Source organism: Zosterops lateralis, assembly GCF_965231275.1.
Source record: "Zosterops lateralis genome assembly, chromosome: 2".
In the NCBI taxonomy this organism is placed as follows: Eukaryota; Metazoa; Chordata; class Aves; order Passeriformes; family Zosteropidae; genus Zosterops; species Zosterops lateralis.
The window spans coordinates 4304027-4318632 of NC_139763.1; the positions used below are offsets into that span (position 1 = coordinate 4304027).

Genomic DNA, 14606 nt, shown 5'->3' on the forward strand with positions numbered 1-14606 from the left:
GTGTCGAAGGGGACACTGGGTGGTGCTTGTGTCCCTGGTGATGGCAGCTCCTCAGTGGAGATAGAAGGAGCTGCTGTCTTTACCTCTTCTGGACTGAGAAGCTCAGGCTGCTCTTCCTCCTCACCAGCTCTGGCTGGGGAAGCAGCTGCTGGTTCGGCCTCTGTGAGACTGCTTGTGGAAGAAGAGGTGCTGGGCAGGGCAGGCTCTGCCTCTGCTGTCTCCTCCAAGCCACCAGGGCTGGGAAATCTGAACTGTGTTTCTTCTATAGGCACCCATGGTTGGAGGTCATACTCATCTCTTGGCTTCTTCCCCAGTTTGTAGAACTCCCCCATTCCCAGGATCACAAACAGAAGCTCCCTGGTGATGTTCGGGTCGTGGTACACTGAAGCCTGGCCGCTGGTCATGGTGTTGGAGGGGACACTGGATGAGCTCCGTGTCCCTGCTGATGACAGCTCTTCACTGGACAGAGAAGAAGTTGCTGCCTTTACCTCCTCCAGAGTGAGAGGCTCAGGCAGCTCTTCCTCCTTGTCAGCTCTGGCCAGGGCAGCATCTGCCAGCTCGGCCTCTGTGAGGTTGCCTGGGGCAGGAGAGGGGCTGGGCAGAGCAGGCACTGCCTCTGCTGCCACCTCTGTTCCAATGGGGCTGGGAGATCTGGGCTGTGTTTCTTCTACAGCCATCTGTTCTCGGAATTCATCCTCTTCCTCCAGCTTCTGCCTCAGTTTGTCAGCCTCCATCTCTCCCTCGATCAACAACTCCTCAGTGATGTTCTCATCCTGATATGGTGAAGCCTGGGAGCTGGTTGGGGTGCCAGAGGGGACACTGGGTGGGCTCCATGACCCTGGTGATGGCAGCTCCTCACTGGAGACAGAAGGAGTTGCTGCCTCTACCTCCTCTGGAGTGAGAGGCTCAGGCAACTCTTCCTCCTTGTCCACTCTGGCCAAGGCAGCAGCTGCCAGCTCAGCCTCTGTGGGACTGTATGGAGCAGGAGAAGGGATGGGTAGGACAGATGCTGCCTCTGCTGCCTCCTTTATGCTCACAGGGCTGGGAGATTTGGGCTGTGTCTCTTCTACAAACATCTGTTCTTGGAATTCATACTCTTCCTCCAGCTCCTCCCTCAGTTTGTAGTCCTCCATCTCTCCCTCAATCAGGAACTCCTCAGTGATGTTCTCACCCTGGCATGGTAAAGCCTGGCTACTGGTCATGGTGTCAAAAGGGACACTGGGTGGGCTCTGTGTCCCTGGTGATGGCAGCTCCTCAGTGGACACAGAAGGAGTTGCTGCCTTTACCTCCTCTGGAGTGAGAGGCTCAGGCAACTCTTCCTCCTTGTCCACTCTGACCAGGGCAGCATCTGCCAGCTCGGCCTCTGTGAGACTGTCTGGAGGAGAGGGGCTGGGCAGGGCAGGCACTTCTTCTGTTGCCTCCCCTATGCTCACAGGGCTGGGAGATTTGGGCTCTGTTTCTTCTACAAACATCTGTTCTTGGAATTCATACTGTTCCTCCAGCTCCTCCCTCAGTTTGTAGGCCTCCATCTCTCCCTCAATCAGGAACTCCTCAGTGATATTCTCACCCTGGCATGGTAAAGCCTGGCTACTGGTCATGGTGTCAAAAGGGACACTGGGTGGGCTCTGTGTCCCTGGTGATGGCAGCTCCTCAGTGGACACAGAAGGAGTTGCTGCCTTTACCTCCTCTGGAGTGAGAGGCTCAGGCAACTCTTCCTCCTTGTCCACTCTGACCAGGGCAGCATCTGCCAGCTCGGCCTCTGTGAGACTGTCTGGAGGAGAGGGGCTGGGCAGGGCAGGCACTTCTTCTGTTGCCTCCCCTATGCTCACAGGGCTGGGAGATTTGGGCTCTGTTTCTTCTACAAACATCTGTTCTTGGAATTCATACTCTTCCTCCAGCTCCTCCCTCAGTTTGTAGGCCTCCATCTCTCCCTCGATGACTTGCTCCTTGGTGATACCCTGATCCTGGAATGGTGAAGCCTGGCTGCTGCTCAGGGTTTCGAAGGGGACATTGGGTGGGCTCTCTGTCCCTGGTGATGGCAGCTCCTCACTGGACACAGAAGGAGCTGCTACCTTTACCTCCTCCAGAGTGAGAGGCTCAGGCAGCTCTTCCTCCTTGTCCAGTGTGGCCTGGGCAGCAGCTTCCAGCTTGGCATCCATGAGACTGCTTGGGGCAGGAGAGGGGCTGGGCAGGGCAGGTGCTGCCTCTGCTGCCTCCCCTATGCTCACAGGGCTAGGAGATTTGGGCTCTGCTTCTTCTACAAACATCTGTTCTTGGAATTCATACTCTTCCTCCAGCTCCTCCCTCAGTTTGTAGTCCTCAATCTCTCCCTCGATGACTAGCTCCTTGGTGATACCCTGATCCTGGAATGGTGAAGCCTGGCTGCTGCTCAGGGTTTCGAAGGGGACATTGGGTGGGCTCTCTGTCCCTGGTGATGGCAGCTCCTCACTGGACACAGAAGGAGCTGCTACCTTTACCTCCTCCAGAGTGAGAGGCTCAGGCAGCTCTTCCTCCTTGTCCACTTTGGCCTGGGCAGCAGCTTCCAGCTTGGCATCCATGAGACTGCTTGGGGCAGGAGAGGGGCTGGGCAGGGCAGGTGCTGCCTCTGCTGCCTCCTCTGGGCCAATGGGGCTGGGAGATCTGGGCTGTGTTTCTTCTACAAACATCTGTTCCTGGATGTCATACTCCTCCTCCAGCTCCTCCCTCATTTTGTAGTCCTCCATCTCTCCCTCGATGACTTGCTCCTTGGTGATCTGATCCTCACATGGGCAAGCCTGGCTACTGGTCATGGTGTCGAAGGGGACTCTGAGTGGGCTCTGTGTCCTTGGTGATGGCAGCTCCTCACTGGACAGAGAAGGAGCTGCTTCTTTTACCTCCTCCAGAGTGAGAGGCTTGAGTGGCTCTTCCTCCTCATAAGATCTGGCCAGTGCAGCAGCTGCTGGCTCGGCCTCAGTAAGACTGTGTGGGGCAGGAGAGGGGCTGGGCAGGGCAGGTGCTGCCTCTGCTGCCACCTTCTCTTCCTCAAGGCTGGGAAAGCTGACACCCATTGGGGGACGAGGCTTGGCCTCCTCGTCCCTCACTTGTTGCAAGGTTGTGCCCGAGGTCTTGGAGCTGATGCCAGTTTTCCATTGGGACACCTCACAGGGGCTCACATGCTCCTGTTGTTGTGCCAGTCTTCGGTCACTCCTATCTGCCCGTAGGGTTGACTCCTGGGCTCTGGTGTCTCGTCCTTGTGACCACTCCTTTTCACTGTTGTCTCTCATCCGGGACATTTCTGCTTCTCTTTTGTCTTTCCATAGGGAGATGTGGGAGGTCACGTCTTGTTCCCATGGTGAGAGTTCCTCACACCTCTCACTTTCCCTCTGGGACAGCTCTCGGATATCGTCCCATTGACAGACATGGGAGTGCACATCTCCCCATGGTGAGAGTTCTTCGTATCTCTCACCTTCCCTCTGGGAGATCTCTTGGATATTGTCCCACTGACAGACATGGGAGTGCACATCTTCCCATGGTGAGAATTCTTCATATCTCTCACCTTCCCTCTGGGACAGCTCTTGGACATCATCCCATGGAGACATGTGGGAGTGGACATCTTCCCATGGTGACAGTTCTCTGTACCTCTCATCTTCCTTCTGGGATAGCTCTTGGACATCGTCCCATGGCGAGATATGGGAGTGCACATCTTCCCATGGTGAGAGTTCTTTGTTGCTGTCATCTTCCCTCTGGGACAGTTCTTGGACATTGTCCCATGGAGAGATGTGGGAGTGCACATCCTCCCATGGTGAGAGTTCTTCGTACCTCTCACCTTCCCTCTGGTCCAGCTCTCGGGTATCATCCCATTGGAAATCGTCTGGGACACTTACATCTCTTTGTAAGGACCGCTCACGGGATCTCTGAGCTTCCCGCCATTCCAACCCCTGCTGGCCACTCACATCTGTTTCCCATTGGAACATTCCTTGTGTTGTGACATGTCCTTCCCACTCATGCACCTCTTGGTATACCTCACCGCGTTCTTCCCACTCGTACAGATCCCGGACTTTGATGGTTTCTTCCCAGTCATAGATGTCTTCGTGTGTCTCATCGCTGTACTCTGAAACCTCTCGAACGTGTACACGTACCTGGTGTTGGTACAGCTCTCTGCTCCTCCTGGCTCCCGGATGGGAAATTTCTTGCACTGTCACTACTTGCCTCTCTCTCACTGTTACCTCTTCCCATTGGGAAAGATCCTCATCGCTATCATCTTCCCACTGGGAAAGATCTCGGTCCATGTTGATGAAGGGCCGCTCCTCCTCCTTAGTTTCTGTCAGTGGCAGGGCTGATCTGCCCACTGCCCCTGACCACTGCCCACTGGGGGCTTGCAGCCAGCTGGGCAAGGGGCTGGGGGACAGGGGGGTTGGAGTTACCTTTGTTGGAGTTACCTTTGTTGGAGTTACCTCGTTGTTACTGCTGTCTGTTGCTATTGGCGTCTGTTATTATTGGTGTTTAGTGCAGACAGCTGAAGGGAGCTGTTTCCCCATCCAAGAGCGGCTTTGCTGGGACTGAGCACCCCATGGCTCTGCGCCCCTTGGATACCCTCAGAGCCAGGGCGGGGCTCCACCACCATGTCCCGCATCACAAAGGGCCCCGACACCGAGCGCCTCTGTCACAAAGGGCCACCTCCGGCAGCCCAACACCAGCGCAACAGGCAGGAACTGGCACAGAGCAGCACCCAAAACTTGTGGCTTGGTGGCCCCTGCAGTGCCCAGAGCTCTAAGGGGCTTTGGCCACGCTCCCACACGGCAGCCCCAGCCCCACGGGGCACAGCCCTGGGTTTGCAGGCTGCGCTGCTCATGGCAACAGGAATTGGCTGCATGGACGTGCCAGGGACTTGTGTGTAGGAACATTCATGAACGGCAGGGAGAAGGAACTGGGCAGACCTGAGGTATTTTATGTGATAAATTTGGTGTAAAAATTCATGTATAAAATAATAATCCAATGTATAATAAGAATGATGTTAATAAAATGTAAAGTCTAGTAGGTAACAATCTGCATCCCCAGCCTGCACGGCTTCAGTTGCGAAACAGGACAAGGACCATGAGACTGAACAAAGACGCTAGCCAGCCCCGAGAAGAATTGCACCCTTTCCAATGCAAGGAGAATTCCTTCTTGACGACGATGCAGATTTCATCAATGCCCTGGCACGATGTGCAAACTGAAATCGACATAAGACTGACTGGTACAATTGGCATAAGAAAAGACCTTCCCGGAATAGATCAACTTGACAAGACTTGACAAGATCCGGGAAGGCCATCAAAAAGAAATTTGGACTATTTGGCCCACCCTGGACACCTGGACTGCCTCAGGGCAGAAAAATCCTATAAAACGGTGGACTGAAGACCGTTCGGTGTGGATTTGGGTGTCCTGTACCCTGGCGTGCAGACCCCTATCCACCCGGCACGGCGCTGCTAATTTCCTATTTTGTGGTTTTCTCTTTTATTGGTGATCGATATCGTGTTATTAATAAATTGTTTCTTTGTTAATCCGATATTTGCCATTGCATTTATAACATTTTAGAAACACGTGGTTTTATTGCAAGGGTCGTGGGTAAAAAGGGCTTTGCCCCCGGCTCGGGGCACTGCCCCAGGCACCGACTCTTGCAGCTCTCCCCTCGCCTCTGCGGCGCCACGGGCACAGAGCCCGGGCCCGGGACTCGGGCCCTGCTTCCCCCAGGGAGGACTCCCCGCCCGCCGGGGCCGGGGCCGGGCCATTGCTGAGGGAGGGGGGCCGCCATTGCTGCCGCCCCGGTGTGAGGAGAACACGGGAAAGACTCGCGTTTCTCATTCAGCCGGGGAGTGAGGAGGGTTCGAAAAAGACTCGTGTTTCTTATCCAGCCGGGAAATGAGGAGAGCACGGTAAAAACTCGCGTTTCTCATCCAGCCGAGGAGTGAGGAGAGCACGGGAAAGACTCGTGTTTCTCATCCAGATGAGGGTTCCAAAAAGACTCGTGTTTCCCATCCCTCACACCAACCGCAGGTTTCAGGTGGTGCGGCGCTGCCCCCCGGTGGCCATTCCTGGGACTGCACCGGCCCCACGCCCGGCCGGAGCCCCGGCGGCTCCCGGGGAAGATTTTGGGAATCCCCGACTCTGTGAAAAGCGTCGCGGGCCCGGGGGATGCCCCGCTCACACCTGAGCGCAAGGAAGCGCAATCAAACAGAACTGTTCAAAGTTTGCCTCTAAGATTGCCCTAATGACATAAAAAATGTAAAAAGGATTGGGAGAGACGCGCAAAGGAGGACCCACAGCCTTGTTCCTGTCTCCAGAGCTGTTTGCACACCTCAGATGGAAAGGTCTGGAGGCTGCAAAGGACTGGTCTACATGAAGAGCCAGGTCTGAGTGCCACAAGTACATTTCTGTACAGGCTGGTGATGTCTCTGAGTACCAAAACATTCTGAAACACCGAGTTCCTTCTATCCATAGTGCTCTGCTATGGCAACTGGACCCTACAGGACAGGGAACTCCACACTCCTTTCATGGAGTAACTAATTCCATTGGGGTAAGTAAGGTATCTTTTGTGTCTGATGGGGTAGATATCAGCAGTGCTGAGCTAACTGTGGACTCGATTATCTTAAAGGTCTTTTCCAACCTAATTTCTATGCTTTTATGATGGAATATGTGAGGGCTGCTAAATACAGTCCATGTATTATTGTTTGTGGTCACCTGCATCTTCTCTGAAACAGAAAAGTTTTCCTGTTTTCTTTTCCACAGCCTCGATGGTGCATCTGATCTATACTCACTTCTGAATCTTTAGGAAAGGCAAGAGAGGTGGAAAATTCTCACAAAACACAGCTATGCAGTTTACAGCTTCACTTTGGTCTTGACAGAATGTTCCTTGAATATATATGATCTAAATCTTGTTCCACCCCTTTAATACCTGGAAACTGAGAAGTTTTCTTAATTATTCCCCTTTGTTCCAAATTCTCCCAACTACCCCATGAAAGTTTTCCATTAACCATCCTTGGTATTTCATATTCTTGGTCGTTTAACTAATGGCAAGAATTCAAAGACCTGATCTGAGTTTCTCCAAACATTTAGCCTTAGACTCAAAAAAAAAAAAAAAAAGACATTTCTGTTGTTTGCAGTAAGAAGATAATCTGTTCTTGTTAGGACATGACCTCCAGGATTTGTCCTACAGACAAAGAAATATTTTCTTTGACACCAATTCTGTTGCCCACTTCTTTTCCCTTCTTTAATTTTTTTACCTTTATCAATATATTAATATTTTCATGCAACCTGATGGTGCTTCTTTTGCTGTCTTGCTCTTGATTTATCAGTCCATATTGGAGAGAAATAATTTTTCTACACAAGTTCATGGTGACTCCCACTTAATCTTTGCCTATATTCTGTGTTATCACTTGAAAACATCAAACTAAATCTAAAAAAGGTATTTCAGAGCTCTGAAATCCCTTCCCTGCTTCAATACAAGGGAAGGACCTCAGTCAGCACAAATGGGGTTGTGCTGAGTTACATCATTCTTAAATATTTATTGTTGTATTTGAGAAATACAAGAAGTGTTTTAGTGTGAGAAAAGAGTCGATCAGGCAAGAATGACCTTCAAAAACTTTTCTGGAGTGGGTGGGTGGTTGGAAAGAAAGGAAAACAATCAAAAAGAAAACAGAGCCCAGAATCTTTTAGGTGAGCATATCCCTTGAAGGCATCCTTGCCCAATCTACATCTCCAAATCTGTGATTCCTGAATTCAGCCTCTGTGGAGAATTTGCACTCCTCATCTTTCAGGTACATTACCAATCTCTCCTGTACATTATTGATTTCATTTACAAAGCCAGGGCTAAAATGATGACTGATGATTCAATGCCCTTGAAAATTTTTTTTTCTACTAATGAAAACATCACAAAATTTTTGCCTCAGCAAATCTAGCATGAAGTGGTGAAAGGGAAAAGCAGCAATTGCTACATTTAGCATCTTTACCACAAAACAAACAAACAAAAAGGATGCCAAATGAAGATAAATCTTCCTGTGGAAGATTAAACAAACCATGATAAAAAAAATTCCATCAGGCAATTTCAATTTATGCATTACCTTTTACAACACAAACCGGTGGGGGATGAGCAGCAAGGGGGGTTTACTGATGTTTCTCCTTGTTGGAGTCCAGGACATCCCTCTGGGCGCCCTGGGAAGTCACAGACCTCGGTAGAGTGGCCTGGGACCCAAGAAAGAGGGTCTGGGGTCTGTGCAGGGGGGTTTGCCTGGCACAGAGCCAGAAAGACACAGTCTTTGATTTTGGTCCATGAGAAAAACATCCAACACAGAGAAGAATTGCAAGTCACAGATGTGTGACAGAGAGTAATGTAGTTATCACCGTGTGGAAGATTTTGTAGTTTTGGGATTTTTAGAATGTAGATGCAAAGGGAGAAGATGGAGATTTTAGGGGGGTGCCCTGGGTTCTTCTTCTTCTCCCTTGGCATCCATCTTCTGCAGTGATGTGGGCACAAAGTAGTTTCAGTGGATTGGATCAAAGTAGAAATGACCCTCCTAGTATAGGTGATAGACATTGGCACAGAATTGTAAATAATGGGCACGTAGTTATCTGTATAAGAGGTAGTGGCCTCCCATTACGGGAGGAGTCACCTTGTGTCCGAGCTGCTGTGAACATCTTGGCTGGACACAGAGAATTGTAAGATAAGAATTAATAAACAACACAAGAAAACAAGAAAACCAAGACCTTGAGACTCCTCATCATTCTCGCACTGCACCGAGCTCAGCACTGAACACAAAGACACAGAATCAGACTCAAAGCCTTCAGAGGTCGAGGAGGGAAAAATCACTCCCTCGGACCCACTCAAACCACCAGCCTTGGAATCTCGGGAGGAGAGAAAACCCTAATAAAAACCCGAGAGTTCCTTACCTGACTTGTTCTTGCACTCGATGTCGTAGCCGGTGATGGGGCTGTTGCCGTCGAAGCCCATGGTCCACCTCAGGGCGATGCTCCGAGCTCTCACCTCCCGGATCTCTATCTCAGGTGGGTCAGGGGGTTCTGGGAAAACACACACACAGAGCTCTGCTTAGAACAGACCTCATCCTCTTAACAGGGGCACGCCAACCAGTGTGGTGCTGGCTCAGCCTTCCTGGCATTCCTCTGGGCATTCATGGGGCCCCTGATCCTCTTAATCACCTGCTGGAAGTATCAGGACTTTTCAAATCCAAGTCACTGGTGTAATCTTGAATACTGGCTCCCCTTTGACCTTCTTGGTTGCATTTCCTTAAAATTGCTCCAGCTTGGGCTTTCATTCCAGGAAAGGTGTTTTACCTCAAACACCACATTTCCCTGGTACTTCTATCAGTGATTTTACTCAAAAAGTGATTGTAGAAATGTGAATACTAAATTCAAAAGTCCTGAATTTGGTGGGGGGAGAAAGAGTAAAATTTCTGTCTCTTTGTAGAAATGTGAGTACTAAACTCAAAAATACTAAATTTGGTGGGGGGAGAGAGAGTAAAATTTCTGTCTCTTTGAGCACATTTAAAAGTCCTGCTTTAATAACAGAATAATCTGATTAAATCACTCTGAAAGCTCTTTCTGCCTCTAAAGTTAATGTTGTAAATAACCAGCACCTACACCCATTCTAATGTCCCTTTAAATTGTCATGGCAGCTTAGATGAGCAGTAGTGGAACTAGGAACCTGTCCCTAAACTCCACCTGAATTTTTCAACAGGGCTGCCCTAGGCATTCTCTGGAATCTGCTGCTACTTGGAATCAAGGGCAGAGAGAGAGAAATCTGCAAGTTGTAGGAATTTGTTGTGTGCAGGCTCAGAGAGGCACAGGAGGAGCCAGCACCACATGAGAATGAGCAGTGGCCGGTGGCTGAGTCCTGCCTGTGCCCTGCATCTCAAATATTGTCACCTCTCCAGGACTCGCTGTTTCTGCCCTGTGGGAGAGGAACCCCAGCCCCAGGCAACATAAATTCCTAGAGTTTGCATTGTGCAAACTGCTCACAATTTATTTTGACTGATTACACTTGAAATATTTTGCTTTCAGTTCCACGGTAGGTTTAACATTTCTCTAGAGATGAAGAGAGATCACTTTTGCTTTATTTCAGACCTGGGTTTGAAGCACATTTGTTCTTTAAAATCAAATGCAACCTGCTCTCCCTCAATCCTCCATATCCACAATACTTACTGAAGATATTAGTTTTAAATATCTTTGGCAATTGTCACCTACTGTACTTAAGAAAAAGATTCTGATTAATTTGTACAGCTCTAGAAGGACCCAAGCTTATCTTTTATTTTGATATAATCTGTGATGCTGGAAAATGAAAGACTGAGAACTTTAGTGCAGCTCATTTCTTTGACAATGAAGACCACATTTAATTAGGAATCAAACCTCCCTCCCTCCAGCAGATTTCTACACTTCCTGTCCTACAATAGCTGTGGGTTTTTTCCCTTGTGTTGTCCTCTCCCTACCTTGCACAGTGAGCTGAATTATTCCACGATCCTCCCCGTAAGAATTGATGGCGTGGCAGGAAAAGAAGCCAGAATCTTCACGCACAGTTGGCAGAATCTATAGGAGGTTGGAAAAGAGGTGATGGATTGAACAGCACGCAGAGAAAATAAACCAGCAGCTTGTCTGTGTGGCGCAAGAAAAACCACGCGGACTGTTCTCCTTGACAGCAATAAATAGACGTTGCAGGTTTACACACATACATTTGCATAGGAAAGTTTCCAAAATACTGAGATTATCAAAGCCAGCAGCACCTGGGCTGAGGACACAGGCTACCAGCTCGACATGTGTAGTCAGGAGCTGGAGCTCCACCTATTCCTGCAGCTTCTCCTCAGGAGCCTTGTTTCCAGTTCCTCGCAAGTTTGCCAAGCGTTTAACTGTTGGCTGAAATTTGCCATACAAAGCGGTGCCTCCTGCTGCCTCCAAATTTTTCCGGCTATTTCTGAAAATAACTCAAGTGGCTGAAGTCTGTGTGGAGGAAATAAAGGTTCAAACACTGGTGGTGAACCCTGTAGCGTTCAGCATGGTGCTTCATAATAAAGTTTTGTGTGGTCTTTCTTTTCAATTTGTTGTTTAACAGCAAGGAAATTTATATATAATATTTACAAACATGATCATAATGATATTTTTTTGCAGGACCACTGCTTCAATCAAGTACAAGAAAGAAAGAATTTCTTTTTTAAACGAGCAGATATTTGAAATACCATTTCCTTCTCATTGTTCAGCTCTGCAATTTATTTACTGCACATAGTTCAAACTGTGCCCTGAAAACAGACATTCATTTTCTCACAGCATTTTCTTGCAAATTCACCCATTGCAGAAACACGAGTGAATTTATTTTCATCAGCCCTGACACCACGAAGAGCATTGCCACCATTTCATGTAGGGAATTAAGGAAGCAGATGTATGATAACGTTTGTGGCTGCTTGACAAGTTGCCACATATTAGCTGAGCCATGGAAACTCCACGTGCTCTTTATTCCTCAGCAAAACCCAGGTGATGGGAGCACAACTCCCAGTCACCATTGGTTAAGATAAATGGATTAATTTCCCACTTGCTGCAAGGAAATTGGAGAGTTATCATCTGAGATGTGGCAACTTGTCAAGCTGTGCTTGCTTGCACGTGTGGCTGAGCTTGGGGACAGGGAAACAAAAATTTCCAGAGCCCAGTTTGAGATGTGTAGGGACTTCCTTCCCCTCCCTCAGAGTCCTAAGCAATTAGTAATCTTTCGTGTGTTCATAACAGCTTCCACTGAGTTCAGCTGCAGCTGGGAGGGCTTAATACTTCTGCAAATCAGACCCCAAGGGCTCAAGGCGAGTGCCCAGAAAACAAAGAACACACAGTTATTGGCCACCTGTGAGAAGTTTGGTCTCAAAGATCAGCTTTGCATCACATAGTGCCGTTCATTACTCAACCCTAATTCTGCCCCAGTGAAAATCCAAGTCCTGTCTCACTGAGGCAGGGCTCCTGCAGAAAAAATAAAAGCTGAGCACACAACTAAAGATCACATCATCATGGAAAAGCACTGAGCTCAGAGCTTCAGAGACAGCCTTAATCTGGCATTTTCTGCTTTTTGGGGTGTTTTATCTCTCAGAAGTGAAAGGTTTTGTATGTAACACACATGGATGTAGGACATCATTGTTGTACAAAACTGCTTCAGAAAATTCTCCAAGCAGGACTCCAGCCTTCCAAATAGAAATACTGTTGTATATCCAGGGGTTATCTTATTAAAATCAACAAGAAGAATGATGGCAGAGATGCCTAGGGGTCAATCCTATAACTAAATATTATTTGTATCACGAAAGTACTAATAGGAACAAAGTCACACATAGAATTTATTCTTCCTCATAGAAATCAATGACAAAGGTCCCTCACAGAGAGCAAACCCAGAATCTTACTGGATATCATACAACAATTTTTGGCTGATAAAGAAAGAAATTTTTCATAAGAGTTACACCAAAATTTAGACAATAACCAGACAGAGAATAAGTTTCTTAGGCCTGATAAATACATTTTTTAAATGTGACTGAAAATGGATCATGAAGATTTTGGAGTGAGAAAAAAGAAGAAAGATTATTTTAGATTTCGTAAAAGCAGATGTAAAATACCACTTTGAATCTTGACTTTATAAAGTGGTCTCACAAGCCCCACCAAGTGAAAGAAGAGAGAATAGCACCTTAAAAAGGCAGCATTTTTTCTCAAACCAGTTCAGTGATTTTGGTGAGAATAAGTGTGACACACATCAGAACTTGGGGTCAGATATTTGCCAGAGTTTATCACCATTTTGGTCAAAATGATCTGAGGAAGGACAGGCTGAGCCACACTGTTCCTGAGACAGAAAGGATGGAGGATTGAGCCTGGCTCACTCTCTTGCTGCCTCTGGAGTGTGGGAAGAGGGAATTTTTCATTAGGGATGGATTGCAGAAGTTTCCTCTCCCTCCTCTTGCTGCCATGCTCGGAGCGAGTGCTGGGGCTCCGGTGTTGTCAGGCTGGCCCTGCAATTGAATCAAAACCAAACCAAGCACACCTTGACATATCTGCATGATTTGGGGGCCACTTTGTTTTCTTACCTGCAGGGTAGAAATCACTTCATCCCCAACTTCCTTGGTGGAAACCAGGTAACGAGACATTTCGGGGTTAATGATCCGGTCTTCCTTCTCCCAGCGGACTATGATGGGCTTCTCTCCATGTGCTGTGCAGCTCATCTCCTTCTTTTGGCCTTGAGTTGCCAGGGTGGTGTTTGGGTAGGAGGTTATCATAGCTGGAACTAGAAACAGACAAAACAAAACAAAATGAGGTTGTTCCTCAGGGATCTGAAGAGTCTGATGATACAAGGTTGGTGCTTCAATTTGTGTCTCTACCCAGCTTGTCCATATTCAACCAGATGGAAATAAATGTGAAAAAGTGTGGGTTTAACTCCACACTCTGAGGGTCCAGCCTTGCTGAAAAAATGGTTATAATAATTAATGAGCCTGCTTCTCGAAGATGCTTTATAAATCAAAAGGTTTAATAAGGAAAAATAACAAAGTAACAAAACATTGCAGAAAACAAATAATAAACCGCACACAGGAGCCTGAGAAAACCTCAGACACCCTGCTAACACATCTCAAAAAGCCTTTACTTCCTTTTGTGTTCTTTCTTAAGTATTAAATGTTTTAGGAGGGATAACTTGGCTGGCAGCCAACAGAGAGGGATACAGGGTTTGAAGAACGGTGACAAGATCTAAGAGATGCTTCTCTCTTGGCACTGAGACAATCCTTATTAGGAGGCTATAGAAGAATCTGGGTTCTTTACCTTAAAGAGGTGAACCTTAAACTTTCCCTATATGGAAAACACTTGCTGGATGTGTGGGGTGCATTACTACAAAAAAAGTATTTTATTTTCATTCCTTTGTCAAGAGAACTGATGGGCCTCAAAGGCAACTTAGCAGAAAGGAGCTGGAAGTGGACAATAGAAGGTGTGAATCCAAAGGAAGCCTGTCTTCATTTGTTTTGCTACTCACAGGGCAACTTGCAACATAATTCAATATTCAATATTCACAGCACATAAAGGGACTTTATAAGCGTTCAGATATGTGGACAATAAGGAACTGATAAAAATGTCTGCTTCCTTCTGATGAGCTGCTGTTCTACTTGCTGACTGTTACATGTTTTACCAGTGTGTGTGACAGTAATGATCTATCAAAATGAGGGCTCAATTAAACCAGGAGCTGCACAAAATTAAAAGAAAGGCTTTGCACCAAGGAGCTTACAGACCATGAATGTGTTGAGTGCATAGCTGAACTGTGCTGAACTGAAAGTATAATTAAACTGACAATAAACCTAGCTAGATTCAAGTTTTTATTGTACTCAGAAGGCATTTGCTGAACAGTTTGGACATTCCTGTCAACTTCATTAACCATTCTTTAAAAAAGGACTTAAATTTTAATGTTGAAAAAAGTACTCTCTTCTTAGCAAGAATAGTCTTAAACCTTAAGTATTTTCATGTTTTGGAATTAAAATTTCCTGCAAACAGGAAGAAAAAAAATTTCCTTGCAATGTTTTATTGCAAGCCCCAAACATGGGATCTTTATAAAACAGGATGATCTCTTTGGTGTCCCTTGCTGTCCTTTCCTC

The 14606-nt window shown here is 47.4% G+C and overlaps 1 protein-coding gene across 1 annotated transcript in view; it reads right to left on the reverse strand.

Moving 5' to 3' along the window:
- The window catches only part of DSCAM (DS cell adhesion molecule), a gene marked incomplete at its 5' end in the record, with an annotated part of 456489 nt that overhangs the window by 108110 nt on the left and 333773 nt on the right, over positions 1–14606 (reverse strand). Inside the window, 3 exons of the mRNA XM_083855847.1 lie at positions 8902–9030; positions 10455–10551; positions 13062–13258. Of these exons, the coding sequence (XP_083711973.1) occupies positions 8902–9030; positions 10455–10551; positions 13062–13258 (423 nt within the window). The remainder of the gene's footprint in view (positions 1–8901; positions 9031–10454; positions 10552–13061; positions 13259–14606) is intronic.